Source organism: Onychostruthus taczanowskii, unplaced genomic scaffold, assembly GCF_017590055.1.
Source record: "Onychostruthus taczanowskii isolate IOZ18803 unplaced genomic scaffold, ASM1759005v1 scaffold9, whole genome shotgun sequence".
Classification (NCBI taxonomy): domain Eukaryota; kingdom Metazoa; phylum Chordata; class Aves; order Passeriformes; family Passeridae; genus Onychostruthus; species Onychostruthus taczanowskii.
The window spans coordinates 7,477,280-7,504,904 of record NW_024506993.1 but is presented as its reverse complement, the minus strand read 5'-3'; the positions used below and the strand labels follow the sequence as shown (position 1 = coordinate 7,504,904).

The window sequence follows — 27,625 nt, the reverse complement described above, 5'->3', positions numbered from 1 at the left end:
AATTGCACTTAATAAAATCAGAACTGGTCTCTGGTGGGCAGTATTTCTCAGTAATACACACGTTTTGGACAGCCTGTCCTTACAACATCAGCATGGTGGCAGCCCAGTTTGGCATCAAAATCTAAGCACAGACATTTTGCCAGGTCTGGGTAACACCAGATTTCTGTAGAGGTGGAAAGCACACGGTTGAAGAAAGGTGTTGCTGCAGGGAGTTGTTGTCCTGAGGAGGAGGCAATTTCCTGCCCCTAGGGCGTGGTGGAGGGGTAGGACCTTGGAGGCAAAGGCTCTCCAGCTGGAAAATCACCCACGTGTTGGGTATGCAGGGTGTATTCACTTGTCCAAGTGTTGTAGGCTGGGAATAGACAGACCTGGAGTGCTTGGAAATTGTAATGGTTGGCCAGTGGATCTTCCTGGACAGCAGAGACTAGAAAACATGACATGTTTTCTCTGGGAGACTGGTGATTATCTCCTGGGTTATGGCAGAGTGAGGGCTTTCTCCCTAATCCTCTGTTTTAAGGCACTTGTAACAGTCTGAAGATTTTGCCCTCAGTGATATTTTTTCGGGCTTAAATCTGTGCTGTGCAGCAAATCTCTCTCAAGTTTGAAAACAATTCTTTTATAGCTTGAAGAGTGTCAAAGCATGAGGCTTTCCCATTAAAATCAAGCTCTTGCCCTCTCCCTGCCTTGGTAAAGCTCTGTAGCTGCAGTAGTATTAGTGGTAGCTTTTTAGGATGGAGAGTGTCTTCCTGCAGGCAAAGTACCTTTGTTTCACTTGAGATGTTTTTTCTCAGCTTGGCTTTACCTAAATACTGAAAATTTCAAGTTGCTTGGACACACATGGTTTTTATGATACCTCTTTACAAGGTAACTGCAATTGCACTGCCGTGTTGCACATCAGAGATTAAGGAAGGCCATGTAAGCCTTTTCCTGCCTTGTTAGTTGTAATGGGGCTAGATGTGAAAGCCTTGTAAATCTCATGTCTTGTGCCACAGAGAACAGGACACTCATGCCCTCCTGGCCCTGTGCCACGGGGAAGGCTCTTTGGAGCACAGTCAGCAGGGATGTGTGGAGCAGAGCGTTCTGACTGCACACAGGTACTGTCACACTACAAAGGGCATTTCAGGCTTTACTGCAGGATTCTCAGCCTTTAAATTTTGTGATTTTGAAAAATAGAAGCTGTTGTGGAATCACATGCAAAAATGCTGTTGTATGGGGCTGAAATCAGTCAGTGCCATAAATCAGGTTGGTTGTGTAAGCTTGGGTGATTCTCCATTCTGTATTTCACAAATAGCATATTATAATACGATCCAAATTTTCTTTACCTTAAAAGCCTCTTTGTTGCATTCTGTGCTGCTGCTTTTTACGTCCCAGGCAGAGACAGTAAAAGTCATTTATATGCAAAGTGTCCCATATATTGTATACACTAATTATATAATAAGGAGTAATAATGAAAATTTTCTAGCATGTTTAGGCCACTTAAGTATGCGGTGAAATTAATTTTACAGTTAACTGTCTTATTCCCACTTTGTACATAAAGAACCTTATCCCACCCATAGAAAATATTAAATTAACTATCTACTGATAAATGCATTCAATATTATGTATATTATGAATAAAAGAACAAAAATACATTGGATACATTTGCATTTTATTGTAAATTGGGGAAAAATGATGAGGCTGTATTATGGAAGAGAACAATATGTGATCACATAATTAGAAAATTGCCATAATGCTAATGCTCAGTGGTGTCCAGGTGTGGTTTTATGAGCAGCCTGAACCATGAGGCTTTGAGGGTGCAACTTTACTGTCTTTTTACCATTGTTTTTGCAGGGTATGTGTGTGTAAATTATATAATAGCAATTCCTCAGATATTGTATCCCTAAAATGTTCCTTGTAGCTGTATGAGCACATAAGGAAGCTACTGCATGACAGATGACAATAATTTTTCATACAGGACAGTTCCCCTTGATGTGATGGATGCAGAGAGAGCAGCCACGTCTCTGGAAAAACACCAGGGAGCAGTGGTAAAATGCTCCAATGTGTATGGTAATCAAGGCAGAATGTGGTTCTTGATTAGGCTAGGAGATTAAACTGCTAAGACGAGGGATCTGAATAAAAAACTCTTTTACCAAAGCCCTTTGCACTGGTATGCAAAAGTGCATTGTGAAAATTAATTTCCTTAAAATGCCGTGAGCAAAATGGATCCAAAATGATTTTGGCATATGCTGAACTCACTCAGTGATGCTTTTCTTCATAAACTCCTGTGAGGAATATATTACGAAATGCTTTATGTAAGGTATAGGTAATTTTAGACTTTATTTTAAAGAGAAGCAAAATGTAGTTTGTGAGTGTTTTGCCAGGTTTGGTCTGTGCTGGCTAAACTGAAGTTTAAGCAATTCTACCTGAAACAAACTGTTTCTGGTTTCTACATCAATGAATGGCTGTACTTTGCTCTGCATTTGTTCTGGAGGCACTGCCACCTTTGTGAGATACTGTCAGCATCTGTGTGTGTGCTATGAGTATGCTGGGAATAGGAAGGCCAAAAAAGGGGAAGAAAATTGCTTTCAAATTTTATAAAGCTAGTGTGAGTGCCAAATTTTTTCATTTCTTTGTGGGCTATTTGGAGTGTGGTCTTCCTTCTACTGAAAAAAGTACCTCTACCTCGGAATGCTTTGACCTTCATGTTGGCCTTTCCCCTCTGTGATGTTTTTTTATCTGTATAATACTGGCAAAGCACCTATCCACTACAGACAGTATATACAGTCAGAAGCCTGGGAATCAGTAAATGAGAGTAGGAATGTATCTGTGCAAGAAAAAAGGGTATAATCTCTCTTGGCATATACAAAATATGGGAAAAATGGTACATTTGTGAATCCAGTAGGATGTGTCGTGCTGCACTATTTTGGAAAAACCCAAACAAGCAAATCATGGCTGATAGAGATGGACTAACACTAGGGGCTTCTTTTGGAATGGAGGGGTTGAACAACTACTGGAGAAGCAGCAGTGTGTTCAGACAGCTGGCAGAAGTGGGAGCTCAGCTACTGTGTAAAGTGGAACAAGAACTGTACAGGAAATTAAGAGCACGAGCACCCACAGGCCTGGGGAGGCTGCCCTTACTCATGGCATGTGTGTGGTGGAGTTGGATTGTTTACCAGCAGAGTGTATAGAGGAGGCTGTTCTTGGTCGTCTTCTATTTGTGTAACTCCAACACTTGCTAGCTTGGGGTAATCGTTGCTCTCACCTGCTCTTACTTGGGGTTTGTGTGATTATTAATATTTATTATTCATTAAAAAAATTATAGCAATTTATCTGGTTTTGTCTCATGTTTTTTGAGAGTACTAACGCTTTGGAAATAAAAGTCATGAAATTTAACTGAAGACAAGGAGAAGTGTGACCTTAACTGATAGACCTGAATATCAGAGGCTCATAAAAATGCATTGCTATGGAGACAGACTTTTATCTTACAAATTACTTTAGGAGTAAAGGAATAACTCTAAACATCGAAATCCTTTTCAAAATTCTCTATGGATTTTGAGATAAATATGTTTAGCACATTTAACAGAGCAGGAGATGAGTCTTCAATGTGCTAAGAAATGAAGAGATGCTGGCAGAAAGCACAAAGTTTAACATCTGAACAGACTGGCCATACTGTTTACCTTTGGATTTGGTATTAAAATGCATTGCATCAACTCTGTTCCCTGCTTACTGTCCCAGCAGGGCAGTCATGCTATTAATCAAGATGCTGGTTAAACAATTGTTCAGCAGAATTCCTTTATCCCAGGTTCATAACACTGGGTTTACATACAACATTGTATGCATTACATCATGTGAAAGCTGTATGAATCAATACTAATGTGATTCTGTTGTTGGTTTTAATTTTTGCAGATGCAGATTTTCTTCTACAATCCTGATGACTTTGACAGTTTTGGAACAGCAGTTCTAGAAAACAGGGTGGTAGGAGCCATGGCCGTGTTTTTTCAAGTAAGTTAAAACAAAGGCTATATCCATAAACCAAAGTGTTCACTGAGTACTATCTAATTCATTGAATTATTTCAAGCTTAATGGATGCATCTGTTTTCTTGTTCCCACCTGTCTAAGTGAAAGATATTTCATATTGTCTATGTGTGATTTAAAATGTAAATAAGTATATTTAAAAACATAATGAAAAATTTTGCCTGGATTGTTCTGACTTTATAGCTACTCTACAGATGCAGACTGGAGAACACATTTATCATGGAACTTCCTTTGCTGCTGAAACACATTGCTGCAGTCCCTGGAATACTAACAAACCAACACCAACTGGTTTTGTTTAGGGAAAACTTAAAATTCAAATGTAGCTTGAGAGAAAATTAATCAATACGTTTCATCAATCTTATCTGTAGCAGCTTCTTCTAAATTGTCATAGTAGCAAGTTCTTGAACAGACCAGATTTCCAAATGAGTGAATTTATGCATCCACTTGTTTGAAATGCATCCTGAGAGATGCAGATCTGGGGCTCCTGGGTGAGCTCATTTGTGGTTCCACATGCTCCAAATCTGCAGTGTGGGGCCAGGACCACTGCTGGTGATGGGGGTGTCACCTGTGGCATTCAGCAGTGTGAGCCCCTTGTCACCTCACATCAGAAACAGGGTCTTACCTTTCTGACTTGAGGGTGAATTGAAGAGAGGGAGCTGGAGCTGCTCCACACCACCAGGCTGTCACAGGCAGAGAAGTAGCTGATGAAGATTTGAAATGTCTTGGGGTCTTGGTTTTCAGAAGAGAGGAAAGATGGGAGGGAAGAGCAAGGGAAAATGCTGATCCTTTGTGAGGTTTCACACTAGTTTTTACTGAGGAAGAAAGTGATCTTGCTGTTATCTTTGTGAAGCCAGATAAAAAGGAATATGCAAGTACTCATATGTAAATACCTCCCTTTTTCTTATGATGTTAGAGTGACAAGCCTGACTCTGCTGCTCAAATTAAGTAAGGTTGTCTTTTTGCATGACACTGATTTTGATCAAATGCTTTGATAAGGAGAAAAGGACAGATCCTTGTATTGCATAAATTGCTGTAACTCTGCTGACATCAGGATAGTGGAAGGAGGCATGTTAAATTCATCACTGTTGGATTCTGAGCAGTTCTGTGGCATTTCATATTAGGGCAAAGTTGTTGGAGCTGTGATAATTTACAGTGGCATGGCATGATGATGATTCCCCAGACTTCTTAATCTCAGTGTACAATGGGAAGCTTTGGGCAAGTTCAATTTCGCCATACAAGGCAGAATTTTAGAAGCAGAACAGCCAAAGGCTGGTTCATACCACAGTGAAGCATTGTGGGTTTGGGGTGTGTGCCATATCAGAAGGAGCATGGGTTTGTGCCATGGTATTCACTGCATGTTGTGGCATCATCTGTCTGGAATTTATCTGCTAAATTACCCAGATGGGCTTCATATCAGCCATGTGAAACACTGCACCATCACTACGGTTCCTAAATCCTTTTTTTTTTTTTTTTTACGGGATTTTAAAATTGTGGTGGGACTGTGTTATTCCCCACCTGCAAAGTGCTGCACTTACTGTAAGTCTCTCATTGTGCTATTCCAAGGGAGCCATTAAAATAACTAAAAATAGTGTGTTATGCTGTTAAGACCCCCATCTTTGATTGTCAGAGACCTCAGGCTTTTCAGGACCCCAGTTGAGTGTTGCAGTCCCCTCAGGGAAGCAGAAATCTACACTGCTCAACATTTCCAGCCCTGCAGGTCGCAGGACATGAGGCTGTAAAGTCTGGGTGATGGTGTAGCTGGGCTCCTCTGCTCTGGGAGCTGTGAAATCTGAGGCCATTACTGATGGACACCGTCTGATCTTTTCCAAAGAGTGAGGTCAAAGTAATTCTTTGGCAAAGTGACCCAGGGACGACCTGTTCTGTGGCTGCAGGGAAATGATTCGGGGGTTTTGGCATATTTTCCTTTTCTTTTGGGTTGAAATGAGAAATTAGTGCTGTGTTGTTAAACTCGTGAGTGTATCAGGTTTTCCTTCTGGGCAGCTTTGCTCCAAGACAGAGAACAGTTGAGGAAGATTTGTAAAGCCCAGAGACCCCAGTCTAGAGGGGCACGTGCTGAATTCTGGCACCTGTAAGTAAACTTTAGGGACACCAGTGTGACAGCTGCTGTTTTGGTCATCATGAAGATTTTCCAGAACTAGTCCCATAGGGCTTGAATTGTTGTACATAGGGTTATTAATGGATGATGGTGGTCCTTTGCAGATTCCTACTGTGTTTGACCAAGGTGCTGTTTCAGCCCCCTCAGCTGCATATCGTGTGCCGAGCTTGTTGGTCTGTGACTTGGGAAAACCTTTTTCTTGAGAAATACTTGGTGTTCCCTGAGCCTTGCTCCCTAGGACTCCATGCAGATAAACTTGCCATGGCTAGTGTGTCATGGACCTAATTTAGAGCTGTCTTTTAAAACTGATTCCTAGTGACTTTTGAATGAAATGTCCCTAAGATGTCAATGGTCACATTTTGATTGGCAGCTTATGTTGCTCAAGTACTGCAGCTTTCTATTTCCCAGAGCTTTGGTCCCATCTTGAACTCATTTACCTAGAACACAGCTTTAAAAAACTGTAACAAGAAAGGTCATACTGTTTTTTACAAATGCATTAGAAAACTGTATCATGCATGCTTTTCTATATAAATATTTTAATATAATATATTGGATACATTTGCCATTAAGACTTGGATTTGTGCTAATGTGGTAATGCTGTGTTGGAATGAATGTGCACAACACTGGCTGAGTTTATAGTCTGGCAGGTGTTTTTTGTTTGACTGATGTTCATAAATGTTCCTTTGAAAATCAGGTTCTCCAGTGAGTGAACATTATATTGAACTATATAATTATTGGTGAAACATTAAATAATTAAGTACCCTCTTTCTTCCTTTTTAAATAATTTAACTTGGACTATACAAGAATTTTCCTTATTGAATTCATTATTTCAGGGGCAATTTCCAGGTAAAGTACATTGGTTCTGAACTTGGATAATTGAGGCACTTGGAATTTTGTTGTAATTAAAGCTGTGCTTTTCTCATTACTTTCATTTTAAGCTCTGTTGATAAATGCTATTTCTGTTTGTGTGCTGCTGGTTAGTTGATCTGACAAAAAAAATTACTAAACTAAGAAACAATTCTTGCAAATACAAGCTGCTATAACTGCTCATCTCTGTATCTCATTGTGGATAGACACGGGGAGGGTCTCACGCAAAATAGCACACTGGGACTCTGTAGCAATATTGTCAATTTGCAAATGAGATGAGCTGGCCTGAAATCTCTAGCTGGATTTTCTTTGTTGTTAAAGAGAACTCAGTTGTTATTTTAGCAAAAATCCAAATCCCCTGGAGACAAAGGAGAGAATGCCATGACAAATGAGACCTTGCCTTTTTCAAGAGGACACATTATGGCCATTCCTCTCAGTGTTGCGGTGATTTGGTGTTTCTCAGAGTGGAGCTGGTACTGGTGGGAGAAGTTCAAATTGACAAGCCCATCTCCTCCTGCTGCCAGCACCCTCTTGGCTGGCAGGAAGGGCTTCTGGACTTGCAGGAAGGGTAGTGATGGACCCAGGTGAGGGACCCTGTTTGGTGGCAATCCTAAATAAGCCTCTGGCTGCACGTTGGTTCCACCAGCTGCTGGAGCACTTGCAGCAGGTCCCAGCCCAGCCAGGCACCTCAGGCTGGATTTAAATGATCCTAACTTGAATAGTTGGTGCTCGTGTTTCATTTCAGCCCAAGTAAGATTCAGCTTGGAGTTAATGATGTTCTGGCTCTGGGCCTTGGTTAATTGTCAGGCTGAGCTAGCTTTGAAGCAAACCAGGAGTGGAAGGCAAGGCCCAGGTCTCTCACGGTTCCTGAGTCATCCGTTCATCATACATGTAATACATATTTATAAGTCACATTTAAAATGAGTAGTTACTTGGATTAAATGCACTCAGACATATTGCACAGCTCTGTTTTAACCATCTAACAATATAATTCATTGCATACTTCACTACTTGCTTTATTAAAGCCAAACTTGAAAGTGTTCAAAACAAACATATTGCTTTTGCATTTGAAATATTCATCTTTTAGTCCTGCAGTAGATTCATTATGGCAGAGAATACTTCATTCCTTGATTACTGCTGTGAAAAGGCACAATACTGATTCCCTAAGCACTCATCAAATATTCGATAGCTCAGAAATTCAGGAGGAGGTGATGGAATTCTTGTTCCTACTGGGAGGGCACATAAATCTATTTTATATTTGCAGAGAAAACCGTCAGTGATTAGTTACTGTGTCTCAGGTACTCAAACAAATCATCTCTAAAGAAATTAAGTAAAAATGAATTTTAAAATAACTTTTAGCAATGCTTTCATCATTAAAATTAGCTCCATAATGATGAGTGATGTTGATACCTCGATCACTCAAGAGCTTCAGCAGTGCAGAGCTAGATTTTTAAAGGTAATTAGGTACTTGGCAGCAAATGTGCAACTTGCAGTATTTTTAAAAGTACATGGAATAAAAATCAAGGGTTTACATGTCTTTAGCTGAGTTGCCTGCCAATGCAGACATGTCTTTATAAGTTTGTTGCAAAAACTACTCTGTAGCCCTTTTAACTTTTAGATATATATGTGTATTATTTGCATATAAATGTCTTTATATTTACTAGTTACTCATGTATCCAGGGATGTGTTCTTCAGTAAAATGCATGTTTGTGGTCTTGCTTTTTGTGGGATTTTTTTAGTAGTTCTTGGTCTGCATTATCAATATGATCAATCACTCACTTTTCACAGGGGCCTAAATTAGCTGAACACAGAATAAATTGGTGGAACACCATCAAAGCTATTGAATATTTGCCAAAAAATATGCTTTTTAAATGTATGTTTCTCAAACAACAGGATTCAGCTTTTAACTTCCCTTGGAAGCCTTTTTGCTCCCTGTTCTTCCCTTTCATTAACCGTTTCATGTGTTTGCCACCATAACAAAACAGATTCAGTGAATAAGTGATTTAAATATGGTCATTTGAGAAAACCACATCCAGTAGGAGACAGGGTCCCTTCCATGTCCCCATCTCAATTCCTGGAAATTCCCTGATTCTGCCTCTCCTTTATTCTAATGATTTTTGAAAGTCTGAGCAAAACTAATTTGATTTTGACAATGAGAATGGAGAGAGAGGTGTGCACTTCTCTTGGAACATTATATACACCCACATGAAGCATAATCAGTACTCCAGTGTTTAGGCAATATCTTAAAGGTGATTTGCAAGAGTGAAAATAATACATGGCATCATTAACATGCAGAGCATCATCTAGAGTCATTGAGAGACTTTTCATTTATTTTAATAGACTTCAGATAGATGTAAAGAACTTAAAATTGAATTACGGTATTAATTCTTTTAATGGTTACATTAGAGCCCATGGGGTTTTATTAATAGTAGCTCATGAATAATAAAACTGTTGTTATTGATTAGCAGTGTTATTTAGTATCAGTACAGGTGTATTTTTATTATCTTCATACCATGAAGGTAAGTACAGCTCCTTATTCAGTAGCTGTATACCAATAACTCTCTATGTGAGTGAAGACAAGCAAAACAATTTGAAATGTATTTTTCTACATTAAGTCCAGTTTTGCAGCATTTTGAAATGTTGCAGTTGTTCGAAAATAGTACTTGTTACTAATAAAAGCAGTACTAGGGCCTTTAAATGGTTTTAAAATAGTATAGAGGTAAAAAGTAGCTACCCTGACACAATGTGGATGTAGCCACTGCAGCGCCAGAGCACGTTTTTCTGAGAAACACCTTGCACGAGCACATGCAAGGGGTGTAGTGACATAGGAAGCATCTCTGGAGCAGAAGAAGATTCTCCTCATTTTCCCCATATAAGTGGAGATAAAATTGCCAAAAGTGATTTTGCGGCATGGAGAATTTAAATACAAAATTTTGAGTGTTTCTTAAGGTCTTTTGGATTTGAGTAGAGTTCAGTATGTCAGTGGCACAGATCAGCCTCCAGAGGTGTTTTTTAGCCAAAATATGCAAGTTTTGATGCCTAATAACAAGTGCTCATGCTGATTAACTTCCTCTAAAACCATTTTGATTGGAGGAGGGTTTGGGTAGAAGACAAAAAGTCATGGAAACTGTTTCTAAAAAAATCTATTCTACCCTTTCCATTAAAGAAAACAATTTTTTTTTAAACTAAGCTCAAAATTCTGATTTTTTATTTCAACTTATGTTGAAAGTTTCTTAGGGAAATATGAATATTTTTTGAATATTTTATGTAAAATAAGAAAGGAAAAGGAGAACAGATGGGGAATAACTCTGAGAGTAAAATATATATCTGTATATCTCCAATTTTGGTGCTTATTAAATTTCCAGTGCTTAACAATGAGACTTTCTTCTGATCCATACCTCTGCCCAGATTAGTCATGTTTCAAATGACGTTTAATAGCAAAACTACTGTTTACAACAGATTTTTTTATTTTGTTTTTAAATCAAGGTTTCTTCTAGTAATGTTCTTCATCCTTTATTTTGGTACATAAATGAGAAGGCTGACTCTTGAGAGCACTAGACAAACAATCCCTGATGAAGTCTTGAGTTTAGTAGAGACGCCTCAAAAGGTTTTTAGTTGTGGAGGGTGATGCAGTTGTGAGAAGGGCAGAGCTGCATCCCTTTCTCGAAGAGGAGGGCAGATAAGAGGTAAGGCAGGGGCAGACTGCAGGCATGAGCCCTGGGACCTTGCTGTGAGCAATTTGGGGAGCTCAGGGAGCTGGAAGGGGTCTGTGAGCCCAGCGGTGTTCATCACTCAACGCTGCTGGACTCAAGAAACTCACTTTGTAAGTGAGCTGAATTGCCCTGAAGAAACAGTAGCCCTTTCACCTGTGGGGTTTTTTTGTACCAGGTATGCTTCAGTTCTCCAAACTTTCAGTGCATTTAGAGCAGCACTGAGACACACCTTTGCTGCTGGGTTACTGTGCAGAGCCTGGGATTCCCTGGTGTCACATCCCATGCAGACAGGAGCAGAGTTTCTGTCTGTGTGCCTGTGGGTTCAGGCTCCTGCTCACATGGCTGCACACTTGTCATGGCTTGTCATGAGAAGGAGCTCATGTGGCTGTGTCTGTGAGTGTGAAGAGCAGAGGTGTTCACACAGCAGCCTCAACATCCTGAGCAAGCCTGCTTGGAGGAATGAGGTACAAATGTGTGAGCAAAAGGGGGGCTGGGTTTGGAGGCACAGACTGACAGGGCGGCTGAAACAGATCGTTCTTGGAAGCAAACACATCGTTTCACTTCTGCTTGCCTGTGTTCTGCCAAGAGGCATTTGCAGTCTCTAGATCATGATGGCTGCAACCTGCTGTGTTGAAACTTTCTATCCACAGGCTGACTGTGCAGTGTAGAGGGGTAATTTACCTTATGTGCACTTATCTTCTTCAGTGCCCAAGCAATCGTCTTCCTTTCCCTTCTTCTCCTCACTCTGTGAACTTGTTCATGGTATTTTCCACTAAGGCAAAAAGTCTGATGACCTCCAAAATGCAATACTTTCAATTAAAGCATTTTTGTTAGATCGAGTTTTAAAGGATATGGGCAGTACTGAAAGTGGTGCCATGCAGTTCTTTTTACAGTTCAGAGCAAAATACCAGAATGCACAGAGAGTCTTTGGCTTTTATTTTGTTTTTAATTTCAGACATACCTATGGAAATGAATTTCCAAAGCATCTAAAAAAATCTAATTGAAGGTAAAAATTAGAATTAGATCCTTTCTTCCCCTCAAATGCACTGTAAATGCTTTTTTAACTATGAAGTCTGAGACCACAACTCACAGCTTGTGCTGTCTCTGGCTTGGATGCAGCAGCAAGGAGCAGGGAGGATAACAGTGAGGATGGGTTACCAAGTGACTTCTGCTTTTTGTGATAAATCACAGTCCTTTGCTCCAATTTATTTCATGGAAAAATCACAATTATTGCTGGTAGGAAAGAACTGCAAACTTTCTTGTTGTTGAGAGGACTTGGACTCCAAAATTCTGCAATGCTGCAAATACGAAAAATGCTCTGCACCTTTTATGGGGTCTGTCCTCAAGGTCTTGAGCTATCAGTCATAACCATTAATGAGAGATGGCTGTATGTGTTGCATGGGAATAGATCACTGTGCTCTTTGGTTTAATGTTCATTTGAATGTTAGGATCACTGTCTTTCAGTTCACAGCATTGTAAATGCTTTTGACCTGCAGTTTTTTTGCTTTCTGAATGACTCTTAATTGATTAATGTATTGAGATTAATCCCAAGCAGGATGCCATTATTAACTTGCTTCATTAAATTACATACCAACCTGTTAGCATTAATTCTCATAACTGTTCCCTTACATTTTAGTGGTTTTATTTTAATTACTTGCCTTAAGAACTTGATCAGCATGCATTTGTGAATTCTTTTCTTCCCTTTCCTTTCTTTCACCCTTGATGTTCAGAAGTGAAATCAGTTTAGGAATATTTATAGTGTCTAATGTCAGCTTCTTAAACACAGCAATTTACTTCTTTGTGATTTAAAAATACCCTGTTTAAAGAAAAAAACAAAAACAAACCAAACCATTTTGTAGCCATGCCATAAAAAATTTTAAATTTATTGAAAATGTCTCATGGAGTTTTCATTGCTAGACTCCTGCAAATGACACTTACATGTGTAATATGTAAAAATTACAGTTGTCAGCCTATAATCTCGCCCCTTGTGTGGTTCAGGAAGATTGAGACTCAGGAAGTTTACTGATTATAATCATTAGACTAAAAAGAAAATTAGTTCCCTAACTACAGTAGTAGTTTGTGCATTTTGGTCTCTGTTGTGCATTGTTGATGCATCACTTGGTCACTTTGTCAAACATCACAAAGCAAACCCAGAGCTGGGACAGTGTGGAGAGACCCCCAGCCTTGCTGCAGGCTCCATCACTGAACTGCAGGCTCCATCACTGCTGTAGGGAAGGGGCAGCAGCCTCTCTGTGTCTCTGAGCACTGAGAAGCCATCACATGTGGCTTGTTTGTATTTGTGATGCCAACAATTGCTTCATTGCTGTCCTTCTTACATGTCCCAAATCCGGTACATTTTTACTTGACCTTTTCTTTAAGAAAGAGAGAAGCTGTAAATAAAGAATCTTTTTTGCTATCTAAGTTTTTGGAGAGTTTTGCTAAAATTGATCTTAGTTACGGAATCACAGGCGATGTAAAGATGTACATTCATCTCCTTTCTTCTCCTCTCTCCCAGACATAACAGTTGCCTCTGGGAAGTCCCTTTTTTCTCTCAGTTTTTAGACATCCAGCCTGGATTCCAGGAAGATATTCTTTTATGCCTGTCTGCCCACCTCATTTTAAAATTTAATTTGTTTTTGTTTTGTTTTGGTTTTTTTTTTTTTTTTTTGGGGTTTTTTTTTTTGTTTTTTTTTTTTAACAGGCTCTTTATTCATCTTGCTGTCTGATCCACTTGTCTCTCAGAGGGTTATCATATCAAGTGTATTACATGTGGTTTACATTTGTGGGACGTAGATGGAGAAATCTAACGTTTCAGCCAGGAAACTCCAGTTCTCCAGTCCATAGTTGCCCAATTCTGCAGGATTTTGAACAGGATTTGTGTAATCCTTAGAAAAGTTACACCTGTTTTTGCCCTCAGTGTCTTCCGTTAAACTGCAAAGTCTTCCTGTGTCTCTGGTTACCAGTTAGTGTTATGACACATTTTAAGCAAAGGTGAGCACAGGATCTATTCATAAATGATTGTCTAGTTTCACTTTGTGCCATAAAAGAGAGATTGGTTGTAAAGTTTGAATATATAAAATAGATGGGTAAAATTGGGGCTTCCTTTCCCTTTAGATCTGGCTCAGATGAAAAAGTTATTAAATACAAGCTGTTGTGCCTGAAGAATTACTACTGTAGTTCTCAACTATAACAGCAGCACGTTTCTCCTTGTATTGGCAAGAATAAACAATACAAGCTTCAGACAGAATTTCCTGGGTAGCATACCAAATGTTCTGGAAAACCTTCTCGGACAGCAGCTGATACATTTTTAATACAAATAAACCATGATTCTTTAGTCTCGTTCCAGTTTGATCCCTAAGGTGGAAAAAGTATACAGACTATGCATAATTAATGTATTTGTTTGAAGTGTTTAGCCAGATACTCCATTCACAAAGTCTCTTTTTGTTAATAGGTTGCTGTGAGATGTAAGAATCACTTAGGGCTCTCTTTGTACAAATAAACGGAACGTGTCATTTTTGGTACAGTCAGCGAGGTGGTTGCACAGTCATCCTGACTGTGTCTTTGTGCTGCCCACACCGTTCAGCCTTACTCAAATCACAGAGCAGGTCTGGCTGAAATGTCAGTATTTTCCCAGATCAGAAGTGATGGGAAAGCATGAAAAGCATGCAAGGGAGAGAAGAGGATGGTTGGGAACTTTCAGGCTCACAAGGATTGGTGTCAGGTTGGCGTGTCTGTGTGAGCACCACCGCGGCTGTTACCAATGATATGTGTGGTTTCTTGTGCAATTCCTAAATGTTACACATGATGCAGAGCAAGCATGCCGGAAAATATCCCAGTAATTTAATTATCATCTGTCCTAAATTACTATAAATCCAGTGTTAAAGGTTACTGCCAGAGGGTTGAGTTGTTGCTGGGTTTTGTCGTCTGTAGTTTCTGTGCTGCAGGATGACTGTGGGAGAGATGATTATTGAGGGCGTTCTGAGCCCATGGTTTTCATTCCAGAGGTCAGAAAAAAGGCAATGAAAGTAAATCATAATCTAGTCTGGTCCCTTCTTGATGTCTTTGTACAGATGTAGACATTTGTATGTATAACTGATGGTTGAGCTGATAATGCTAATGGAAGATCACCCCCAAAATAATTCTGCAGCTGAGATGGCAGCTTGCCCAGAGCAATCCTGGTACCTGATGTTTTACCTCCTATGAATCTAAATCAGAAATCTTCAGGTTTATAGGGTGGAGCTGAGGGTGTGTAAACCTGGGAACCCTTTTACAGCATAACTTTATAGTAGCTTCCAGAGGTATCTTCTACATCTGGGATTCACTGAAAAGCACACAAATTTGACTAAGGTGATGAGTTCCAAGTGATGAGTTCCAAATGAGCTCAGTGATCCTGGTTAGAGTAATTTAAAGCTCCCTTTGTTTAAAGTTCAGGTGTGCTGGTATCAGTTTCCAGAACAAAACCAGCACAGAGCCTGGGATGTGCTCTTATGCTCTGCTGGAGATAGGTGAGAGTCAAGAATGCCAATCATCATCTTATTCTATGCAGAAAAGTGTTAAATAAAGATTGCTTAAATCTGTTCAGCACCTCTGAACAGTGAGTTTTGGTGGAGCAGGATTTTTCCTATGAGCTTATGGTGTTTGCAACTGCTTCACAGCTCTGAGGAGCCAAGGAAAAGCTGTCTGGCTGACACCATCAGAACAGTATTTAGCTGCTGATTGTAACTGTACCATTTCTGTGCATCAAAAATGCATGGAAATGTGGTCATTATCAAGTCTAAAGAGACTTTCTGCAGGAGGGTATTGGTTTTGCAACATCTCTGCTGTATCAAATGAAGCCTAACTGGAGATTTGGCAAAGTGTTCTTTATGAGAAAAGTAAAATGATGTACCACATTAGAAAGGAGCTTGGTTATTAGAAAGCTCAGTCTTGCTCCTGATGAAATGGATTTTTTTCACCGTAAAATTCATCTTTACTTGCTGCAAGAATATTGCTAAAAGAGATTAACTTTGGATCTCAGTGTATTTTATAGTGTGTCTCATGTTATTTTAAGGCTGTAAATATATTAGCTGATCTGTAAGCTTCACTTAAGTTACTGCTTTCTGGGTTTTGGAAGAAATAGGATCATGGTTATGCAGGAACCATGAAGATTGAATTAAATCACCCCTTTTGATATTTATTTTCCCTTGGGATCGTGATATCAGATCAATATTTAAAAACAGCTTTATGGGTAAGTGTTGATTAGAAAGCAAAGCTCCATAACCTTAACAGCTAAGCTAGCAATTTTTTGGTGCATTTTGTCTGTGGTTTGTATGGCATTATCCATATGCCTGTGTAAAAAGTAAGAAAGTAATTTTATTATTTTCTTACTCCTTCCTCCCTCCTGCCTACCTTTCTCCCTGGCAAACCTACTTTATCATATCTAGATCCTATAAAAATATCTAACATAATTTGAAATGCTCTTGTGTGAAACATGATTAGACTGCATCAGTCACTTTTCAAAGATTTTTTTCCTCATCATTTTGTATTCTAAATTGCTAAAATCGCACTCTTTTATATCCTCCTGCATTTCATGGGAGGCATGAACAGACAGATAGTTCCCCATCTTGGGTGAACCAGTCTTATTAAGTACTCTCCCAAAGTGCATACCAGTCAAATTAAACTTTAGGTTAACATTATGGAATGCTCTCCTCTTGCCAACTCATTACTAGTGATATGGCAGAGCAAACTGTTGCCTTCTGCTATTCCAGATATCTACAGAGATTTATTGCATTTCAGATAATAAGCTTACCTTCCTAATAGCACACAGCCCACCCCGCCTTATGGCTTGATTTGCCTCTGCTCATGACTTCAGCAGAGAATTAAAGGCCAGAAGTAAAGCTGGCTTTTAAACCTGTCTGGGTCGAGCTCTTTGGGGGTCCCTGTGTTGTGGATGGGAACATCCATCATTTTGGAGTCTGAGCTCACTCATTATCTAGACCAGCTCTGCACTACCCCTCAGGCTGATACTGATCCCTCTCTGTGGACAGATGGTGGTGGGCCAGGAGGGTGATGCCTGGGCACCACCTCAGTGTGCTGCAGGGCCATATGGACCCTCAGGTTTTAGAGAATCTTGGTCTGTGCACGCAGTACAGCTGGCTGCTACCACACCTGTCTAATAGAGTCATTGAAAGACTATCTAAATTCATGCTGGGCTGTGGAGATTATCTCTGTCAGCTGTTCTTGTGTCAGAAGCAATTTTTTTAAATGCTGCATTTGTGTCCTAAGTGCCCAGCCTATATCTGCCTTTTAGAAAGTGCCCTCTTCCTTCCTTCATTACAGCTTGCATTCCATCTGAGACATATAGTGTCTTAACCCTAAAAATAGGAGATTTTTTTTAATGCCTTCATTATCATGCCATATCTATTTGCTGCTCCCCTTAAAATCTGAGTGTAAAGAGAGCTGCAAGTGCAGGTGCATCCTACCAGTGTGCTGGGGGCACAGACCAGACTCCAGAGAACATGGGATGCTCCAGCATGAAGCTTTTGGGCCCTGGTGATGCCCTGGAAAGCCTATCATCCTCACAGCAGCCAGAAGTGCAGTACTTCTGGTGTGCTTGTTCCAGCTGGGCTGGAATTCCCACTGTGTTGGTCTCAGGCACTTTGGGCACGACTGTCTGGGCAGCCTGGCAGTGCAGATGTCCCTGGGTGCCAGCCCTCTGTGGATTATCCTCACAGAGCTTGGCTCTTTAGCTCCCTCCATAACAATCTGGCTTTTGGCAGGCAAAAAGGTGGTGCAGGTTGTGGTGTCAGTTGCAGATGGTTGTATGAGGATCGTGACATCAAGAGACCATGCAGCCTGGCAGATCTTAACAAGAGAGATAAGAGACTTTTCTAGAGGTCGACGCCAAAACTGGGGCTGTGGCAATGCATGAGCCTGGATGGTGCAGCTGACCTGCCACAGCACTGGGGATCAGATCATAACCACTGTCCATGAGCTGTGCACACCCAGGACTTACAGTACTGGGTGGGAGAAGTAAGAAAAAATAATAAGGAAACATAAAGAAACACTTCAAATTAATAGCAAGATTTTCTGATGAGCAAATTCAGAGAGAAGGAGAGGAGATGGAAGAATCTTCCTGCAAGCATTCCTATATACATTCACCTACGGGAAGCATCGTCACTCTTCTGGGTCAGGCTAGACTTGTTCAAAGAGCACCTTTTGTTCTAACCCTGTTTTAAGTTTTGTTTTAAATCCTGTTCAGTTGTATTTTGCTTCTTCTCTCATAACTTTCCCTGAGATTTTTAGATTTTGGCAATTTTGAAGTTATACCCTGTGTAGAAGGAGGGCTTCCTGACCAGAGACAGAGCTTGAAAATGCCCTCCATAGCTAGGTCATGCTCCACAGGAGCACAGGAAGGCTGTAAGAAGCCCATGGAGCAGAGGCATGAAGGCTAGAGAATCCTGAGGAGTTCTGTGGCTTTAAGATTATCACCTACTCGTAGTGATTGAATAGCATTCACTTTGCCAATGCTGAAATGTAGAACATCTTGAAACAAGCACACATGTCATGTTAGTTTTTGTATTTCTTTGTATTTCAAGAGGAAGAAACTGCTGCCACAAACTGAATGTTTGCCAGGCTTTTAATGCACTTGTGTTCTAAGTGCTGTTTTTCCTGCACAAAATTTACCCATTTGTTCTAAACATGAGCCATGATACTTGTTGGAATGTTTTTTTAAGGAACCAAGTGAGTTGTTGGGTCATGCTAACCAAGAGAAAAATAAACATCTTGACATATAATCATCACTGGTTTTGTCTAGTGTTACACCAGGTGAAACAGGGGGATTGAGCTGTTCTTCTGTTGCTGCAGGAACTTGAGCAGTTCAGAAGCAGCTGAGAAAAAGAAATATGCAGGCCACATCCTGCCACTCTTAATTCAGTGGCTTGAAGAAGATTGAGTTGGACTGCCTCATTTCTCTCACCTGCTTCTTGGAGTTCTACTGCTGTGACTGCCCAGGGACAGCTCTGTGACTGGCTCTTGCTGCACCCACACTTCATTCCCACTGGTAGTCCTGCAGCTACCCTTGACACCCTGTCTGCTGGCTTCCAGGTTTCCCCTGGACAAACCCACTCACCATCCTCAGCAGCCAAAGCTACTTCTTTGTCTTGTCTCCATAAAGAACATCTCAGGGGATGGAAGAGCAGAGGAACTTCCTTGGAGAGGGAGGAGGTGGAGAATAAAAGGTGGGAGAGCTGTGGAAGGATGTTCAAGGGTATATGTGGAACAGTTTGGGAAGGGAGAAGGCTGTAACATTTGAGGAGACAGAAGCAGCTCACTGGGTGGAAAGAGACAGTGAGGAGGATGTGGCAGGTGTGTGATGGAAGAGGGAGGCAACTCAGACATGAAACTGGAGTCAGAAGTGAGGAAACTGAGGGTTGGTAGGTGCTTTCTGCCTGAGGTTCTATGAGCACCAAACTGTACAAGGTCATAGCCTGCACACACCTGCAAGAACTATATGACGCTGAAAATTTACAAAAATGTAAGTAAAGATGGAAGAACTTGCTTGAAAGAAAATTACAAATGCACGAGTGTCTTGTAGTTGTCCTTTTGTGCTGGAAAGTATTAATGAACAGCACTGGTTTAGCATTGGGTCCTTGTACCACAAAGATGCCTGAGAGCCCACCCAGCCCATGGCTGCTGCATTAGAAATGGGGATTTTGGTGTAGCAAAATTCCTGCTGCAGTTTTGGGAGGTCAGTTTACACCAACATCCTCAGAAATGAGGTAAAAGGAGCGGCAAACAAACTGTGCTGGAATTTGATTTTTCAAAGCATAAGATTGGGGGGAAAAAAGAAGAAGCTGTCCTACAATAATTTGTTTTCACTGGATTTCTAATTTAATTGTGAACTGAGGTGTGGTTGTCATTAGGGAAGTGACTGTGTAACTTAATTGACATTTCTGCATCCTCTGTGTTTGTGACTCATAGATGCTGGCTTGAGTCATCTGTGCTGCCTGGCTGGAGGGAGCCCAGGGCTGTGCTGGGAGAGGAAAAGACAGGACTTTTCTTGTAGAATGAATGAAAGATGTTGGGAAGCTGAGACAATTCCTTTTCTTTATTTTAAAGGAGAGATTGATGTGACCTCTCTCACCAAAATCCTTTGTGTTGGCTAGAAAAGAGGAAAAGGCTGGAAATCTCTGCTGCATCCTAGGCAAGCTTAGCTGGAGCAATTAAATTAAACCCCTGCAAAATGCTGGAGTTCCAGATGTCCATCTGAGCCATTCCTTTTCAGCCTTTGCATTTTGCCCAAGAAATTTTCCTGTTTAGCCAACAGACTTGATTGCTTTATTTTTGTTAAAAAAAAAAATAAGAAAAGGGGAAAAAAAAACCTGGAGATACTTTCTTCTCACTTGCACAATTTTGTACCAAATTCAAGCCAGGAGCAGAAGAAAATGAGAGAGCTAACTTCCATTTGTGGTTTCACAGTTTTGAGTTTAGCCTCTCCAAATGTGTGAAGCTGTACATCAAGGAGTGGGTGTTGTAAGATGATCTGGCTGTAGTGCTTGTTACATTTTTTCATTACACCATTTCATTTTCCTTCCTACTTAGGTCAAAATGATTATTTTTACCTAAAAACTGTAAATTGAGCAAATTGCGAAAACTCTTAAAAGATACCCAACTCTTTTTTTGGGTTTTTTTTTGGCCCCTTTTAAATTTTTTTTTAACTTAGAGGATGAGAACAGTTTATACCTGATGGCAGTTTTTATAAAATAGCCTCCATCCTGATAAAATGTTACCCCCTGGTGTGTCATTTTTCCAGCTGAACTGCTGGTAGGATTGAGAGATCTTGCACACTGCTGCTTAAATAAATAGACTACATGCTCTATGAAGAAATCATATTATTTTCTCAAAGGAGAACAAGTAGGCTCAGTGCACTGAAATTGCTTTAAATAAACTTGCAGCTACTGTAGCCCTTTTTTGCGCAGCTGCAGATGGTAGAGTCTATCAATCAAGCTTTCCCAGCTTTGAGAAGCTGCCACTGAAGCTGCCTCTGCTCTGTGTTGCAATTGCATTTTTGTCTTTTACTGAACTTTGTATCTGAGATATTCTATTGCTGTAATCAGATTGGGCTTTTGGGCTGAACATACCTTTTGTTTTTCCTTAGATATGTATGTATTAAGATCATTCAGTTATTTGTTAAGTGAATGTGCTATTCACTTGCAGTAAAATAGCTGCATTTGTGCAAGAATGCTTTGGGGAAATTAATTAATTTAGCAATGGAATAAGTCAAAGTTCGAGCACAAGAGTGCCTTACAAAAAGAAAGGAAAATGCATTGTCTGTTGTTTCTTACCATGCTGCAGGTTGCAAATCTTGTGATAGTGAATGGAGGAAATGCTGTGGACAGGGAGCTGCAGAGTCTTCCTCAGCCTGGTGCTCCAATCAGCCACTGCCAGCAGGTTACAATGCACGATCAATGTTCCTCTGTGCTAACAAAGGAACTCAGTGTGCACAAACACAGAGCACTCTGAGCTGAGTTATTAAGCAGACTTAACTCTTCCCAGGAGTTTCATGGTCTTGCTTTTTTTTTTTTTTTTTTTTCTTTTTGAGACAGTCTCTTGCAGGACATTGCACCAACACACAGATTCTGTTCACCATTCTTCTGTGGTAGCCAGTGCTTTCCTCTTTTTGTGACACTGGTATTTCAGCCAACCTGTGGTGTAGAAGTGACTATTTATGCTCCTTGTGTTTTCAAGCATCCCTACTGGACATAATGAAAGGGGAAGTTGCTGATCTATAACCTACTTTGTCCCATCCTAGTCCCAGAATGTCTGCAACTCAGGTGCAGAGGCAACAGGCACAAAGTGATGCAGGGCTGAGTTAAAGGCTGTGAGGAGCTGTGGTTGCAAACAGCTTTATTGCACTCAACCAAAGATGAGGGACAGCCAGAACACCTGACCCCAAAGTCAGTTCAATAGCTTTTAAACCCATTGTGGACTTCAAAAAAGTAAAGGAAAAAGAACAGCTTCTTCTTTGGCACTGCTAGTTAATACACCCTGCTAGTAGATATTCTCCAATGCTGTAGTGAAATATGAAGTTCATACATCACTAGCAAGCTTTCAGTCAGAATGATGTATTATTCAAAGTGGAATTAGCTAGAAGGATCAATGCACACCCATTACTCTATTTAAAATAATCATTGGAAGACTCATTAACTTTTTTTCCTCTTCTCTTGAAACAACATAGTGAATGAGACATTTAGGAACACTCCCTCCTCCAGTATATGCACCTCTATGACTTCAGAATATTTTCATTCATAGCGGGATTATTAACACCTGAAGGCCAAAACCCAAATTTAACTCAACAGTATTTGCCTTCAAATCCCTAAACCTGAAACCAGCTGCCATAGGCAAAGACAAAATCAGCTCTAATGCACATTTTTTAAAAAATGAAAGGTCGTGGTGGTATCTGTGTGAAATAGTGTGTGTGCCACCTTAACGTTTAGTGTCATATCTTGCCTGGGTACCTGTTATTCTCTCTGATTTTACACATGAGTAGAAAATTGAAGTATTAAGGGGGCTGTTTCCATTTCTTGTTTTCCCTTACAAATATATTCTTCAGGATACTTACTTTGGGCAGTCCATTCGTTACATAGCAAATGCCTTCTGCCTCCCTGCTCACCTCTGTCAGGCTGCAGGCTTTTGGCCAGATTTGTCCTTTTGCATCAGCTCATATGGGAGATGTGCAATTATAGCTTATATGGGGGAGATGGAAGAAAATATCATCTGTGGAGGAGCAGGAATATATCATTCTTGGATCATTTGGTGCTTGCAAAGGTGAAAAACTTAGAGCACCAAATCTAGCTTATCATTATGTCGGGAGCGCTGTAGGCATTTTCTTGGCTTCATAGATAGCTCAGTGTGCTATTGTGTCAACCAGTATCCCTTCTCACCCATCAGCTCTCCTGGAAAGCTCCAGATAAATATTTCCTGCTTTATTTCAAAGCAAAACACATGTAAACTTTTCATATCTGTTCATCCGCATTCCAGATGCGGCCGAAATCTTTCACTTCCTTTTATTCAGTAATGTTTAAGAAACTAGATATTTATCCACAATCAGATTTTACAATGTGGACTTCAAAAGGGAGAGGCAAGAGGTGGGACAATGGAGTTAGTGCAGAGCAGAAGGGTGTGGACCACAAAGCCAGGATCCTTTCCAAGTGCTGCAGACTGATGCAGGTTAAACCATCGTTGTTCAGAAGGATTAGGAGTAGGGCTGCCCAAGCTGATAGCTAGCCCTGAAATTATTTGGCCCTGAAGACATGGATTTGAAGAGTTTCAAAAGCAATATCCCTAGTGCTTTCCCTTTAGTGAGAAAAGAATGTTTCTTTTGATGGTGATTATCTTGGATTCTTTAAATCTTGTTGCTGTGATGTTAAAATAAGTATTGTGTGGCACAGTGTTCACATTAATGGGATTCTTCTAATTTCTGTTCTAACCAACTGAAAATCAGGTCCTTTCCCACAGAGATTGGGGACTGGCATGTGTCCAACATCACTGAACTGATAGAAGAATAAATTGTTTAACCATGTTGATTGTCCTGAAACCCTACAGGAAAATTTAATCTCTGCAACCCAGTTAATTCATAATAGTTTTCTTTTTCTTCTTAGTTGTTTGTACAGAGTGTTTGGAGCCTAGGTTTTTGGCTGGTGAGTTGTATATCTTAACTGCAGAGGCTGTATGGGAGCTGAAGGCACACAGTTGGGGGAATATTACCCCTGACTTTCAGTGTTGTAATTGAAAGTAGAGTTTGACACATTGGCATCTTTCTGTGTCAGCCATTGTCACTGGCTTCAGCTGCCACGGTTAAGTATGTAGTCATTCATCCTTGGCAGACAGCGTCCTTTGCAGCATGAGAGGATGGTCTCTGGATGTTAATGCTCAGCACTCTGGGAGCAGCTGGCTATATCGAATTCAAGGCATGCAGATTTTCTTGGCCATTTTACTTAGCAGATGGGTAAGGCTTGATAGATGGAAGATTTAGTTTCCAAGTCAAGGGCCAAATGTTGCAGTGGGAGAGAAAAGTAAATTATATCACAATTCAGAGGGGAAAGGCTCAGGTACTGTATCACAAAATTGTTGCCATTCATTTTCCTCTGCCTTGCACAAAATGCATGTCATTTCACCTTTCAATACAGCCGACTGTGGCATTCTCCTTCACTTTGAGATGCTTTGCAATACTGTCTGTGAGCCCATTTAATGAGCTTGAAAGCAGTTGCTGCAAATTTATGACAGTTTAATGTCTAAATGCCAGATATTTTTTAAGGTGGAAATGAAAGAGAAATTTGTATTTTGTATCAACCCAAATAGGTGAGTTTTCTTCAGTTCTTTTTTTCCCACACCCTTTTCTTCCAACATATTTTTAAAAGGAAAGTATATTCCTTACTCCTGACCTGTTAAAATTATTAATATTCACCTTCTTCTCACGAGGTAACTGGTACCAGCGATCATTAGAGAGCTTTGTGATGCTCCCTCCAGACCTCCTTGGTTGTTGGGAGGATAATCTGGGTTTCAGAGAGGCTGGCTGGAGCTTTGGGCAATGGGGGGTGTCTGTTGCTTTGGACAGGGGTCTTAGAGTTAAGGTTTGATGTTGCTGTGTGGCCTCTCTAACTGCCTCAGTGTATATTTGGGGGTTTCCCTGTTTTTATTTGTTACTGTTTCTAAAAGAAGCATGGTAAGATCAGTGTGTTTGCCTGAGATCTTTTTTGCAGCTTTATAGAACTGTTTCCAGCAGAAACACAGGTCATGGATTACTTACATGACTTTAGCATATGGCTTTAATTATACAGCATGTGGCATAAATTTTAACACTTTACGAGTCTGCTGAGTTTTGATAAATCAGGGTTTTCAGGAGATTCTGAGTATGTCCTATATAATAATCAGATGAACAGAGAGCTTTACATGAACAGCTTTTAGATGAACAGGCTGCTCTGCAATGAGTGATAGAGAAGGTTGGTGGTTTTTAACTCATGAGGACATGCTGAGCTCAGTACAGCTGCAGCACAGGGGTAGTTCCTTGCCCAGAAAAGTCTGTTTTCACATGCTGTGGCTTGGTGGCTGGACTAGCATGGTCAGCCTGGCTGAGGTGCTCTGATCTGTCCTTTGCTCACATCCCTACTCTGCTTAGTCACTGAAACTGTCCTCTTTGGAGTTTTAATGTTATCCTGGGAAGGAGCTGTGCTTCCTGGCCTGCCTTCAAGGGTACAGCTGTAGAAGCAGCACTTTGAAGCACAGGGACAGCACATTGTGCTGCTCAGTGGTGTTAACCCTGCTGTCAATAGAGTTCATGGCTGATCAGCCTTGTTCACTGAAGAAGGAGTAATTTCTCAGTCCCTGCATCAGATGCAGTAGCTGTAAGTAAATCTAACATGTCTAGAGTAAGATTACCACCATGACTTCACGTGAAGAATATATCTGGTTTATGACTGCAGAATGGGGTCACTTGTGCCTTGCCTTTTCCCATAATGCAAATATTTGTCTTCTTCATTGTATTAGCATCAAGCCATTCTTTCTATTCAGAATGGCATGTGCAGCAGGTAGTGCAGTCACCCAAAGGGTACAATAAACAAGAGATTTTGCTTCTTCATGTCATGTTTGTCCCATATTTACCCTATGGTGAGAGCTCTGTTAGCATAGGAAACTGCTTAATGATATCTCTGTGTTTGTTTTTCCATTGTGCTTAGCATGACAGTTACCTATTTACTTCTGCTGAAGAGGATTACAGGCATTTTTCAATTATAAATGATGCACACAAGCATTATTTCATCTGTTCACTGCAGACCTATAGAGTGTTAGTCAGTTTTGAGCAAAAACATCTTGTACAGGAAGCAACATTTGTAGTAGTGGTACTGTGGGTATTTTAGGGCAATTTCAGGATGCTTTTCCATCTGTCTGTTAATACTCACTCTGCAGCATTGTAGGCTTGTGTTTGTGCCTGGAATTCCTGTGGCTTAAGAAATTTGTCATTCTCTGTGTTTCTTCTGGTAAGTTCTTGAAGGAGTAGGGGGAAACTCGCGGCTCTTCACTCACAGGAAAAGGTTTACCCATCTTAGACAGGTATGTGTTGGGTGAATCCAAAGTGCCCAGACCCAGTTACAGATGTGTGATCTTTCTCTAAGGTACCAGCAGAAATGTGGAATGTAATAATTCCAAACTGAAGAATTCATTGTGGTTGTCCTTCAGGATATGTTCATAAGATAAAAAAATACATGTCTGAAACACATATTATATGTTTTTTTATATGTGTTAAAAACAGTTTGTAGGAGGATATAAGCTCAAGCTTCATGACATGAAATCATAAAGCAGGTCAGAAGGACACTTCCTATTCTGGAGATTTTTTTCCTTCTGTTTTTTTTTAAATTTTTTTTTCTTCCTTTCTTTTAAGTATCAGCTGTTATCAGAGACAGGATTCTTGTATGGGTGATTCTCTGATCTCAACCAGTGTGGTAGCTGCAGGCCAGTTAAACCAGAGATGTGCAGCAATGAGGATAGAACTTGACATTTTGGATTTCAGAAACCTGATTTCCTCTGTGAACACAGGCAAAAAAAGGATACAAAAATGTCGGGGGGAAAAAGAGAGAGAAGAATGAAATTGACGGTGGGTTTTTTGGGTTGTTTAAAATTTGAAGAAGAAAAAGATGTAAGAAAACTTCTGTTCTGAAGTCTGAACCCTTCCACAAAATAAGAAAACTTTTGGTCACTTTTCTAATGGTCTTGCCAAGATCCTGAAACCGTTGTACTGAGGTGTGAGAGAACTGTGTGTGAACGTAAGGTAAAAGGAAGGAAAGCATCTGGAAGGAAAATAAAGCTATATCCCATGCAGGTCTGAACTGACATCTCTGCAAGTGGTACTTGTTTGAATATGATTTTTAAAGAAACATGAGATCCCGCTCCCCATACCCCTGGAGAAAACAAGATTACAGATGCATGGAGCATTTGCCTTCCAGCCTCCATAGGAATCCTGTGCCTGTTGATTTTGTGCTGTTGAAGAGCACAGCACATTGCAGAATGTGCTATCAAAGAGGCTGCATGGCTGGATCCATACAGCCACACCACCTCAGACTGAAGGGGTGCTGCCAGGGCTGAGGTTAAGGATTGATCTACTTTGACACAAAATCCCAAAAGGAAGAGCTCTAACCTTTATGATCCTTTCTGTCTATTTGCTTTTTTCAAACTGATTGCAGCTGTCACCAGAAATAAAACCAAAGTAAACAGAATAAAACTCTTTACCACTTATAGTTAGGCAGCAATAAATAAAACATTGTTTAAGACCAGAGCAATATTTTCTTATGTTCTTGTCCTTAAATGCTAGTAGCATTTTAATGATTTTTGTTTTCAGTGGTGCCCGTGGTTGGAGAAACCTGGATAAATGGAAAAGATGCAGGAATGTGTCACACAACAGGCTGTATTTTTAGTTTCTTTTTGATTTGTTAGATGTCAGACAGAACCTACAAAGTGGGTAATTGGGTCCACTGTCCTGTGATTATTATTTATACAGGATCCAAAGTGTATAGAGCACCCCTTTGGACATATAAAAGTTCATGCTTCAAAGAGCTTGCAGCCTTCAGGGTAATGGTGTTATGTCCAGTAACATCTGAGCTGTATATATTTCAAAGCTGCTTTTGCTGCTTTGATAATTTTATTGCATTTCTTGCCCTAGATGATCATTGCAAGTTCTGGAATACTGCGATGAGGAGAGGATTTTCAATTTCCATTTACAACACCAAACCATTTTGTCTCTAGAGAAGCGCATGAGAATGTGTCTTGAACACAGCAGAGTAGTTCATAGGGCAAATGAACAGAAAAAGAAAAGTGGTTTGTTTTGGTTTATCTCAATGCAGTTGGCTGAGAAGATAATGAGGTTTCTAAGATTCCTAATTAGTTA

General features: G+C 40.3%; 1 protein-coding gene across 1 annotated transcript in view; it reads left to right on the top strand.

The window, feature by feature from the left end:
• PTPRG (protein tyrosine phosphatase receptor type G) overlaps positions 1-27,625 on the top strand; it is a 395,992-nt gene that overhangs the window by 255,562 nt on the left and 112,805 nt on the right. Inside the window, exon 5 of the mRNA XM_041425638.1 lies at positions 3,886-3,981. Coding sequence (XP_041281572.1) covers positions 3,886-3,981 — 96 coding nt within the window. The remainder of the gene's footprint in view (positions 1-3,885; positions 3,982-27,625) is intronic.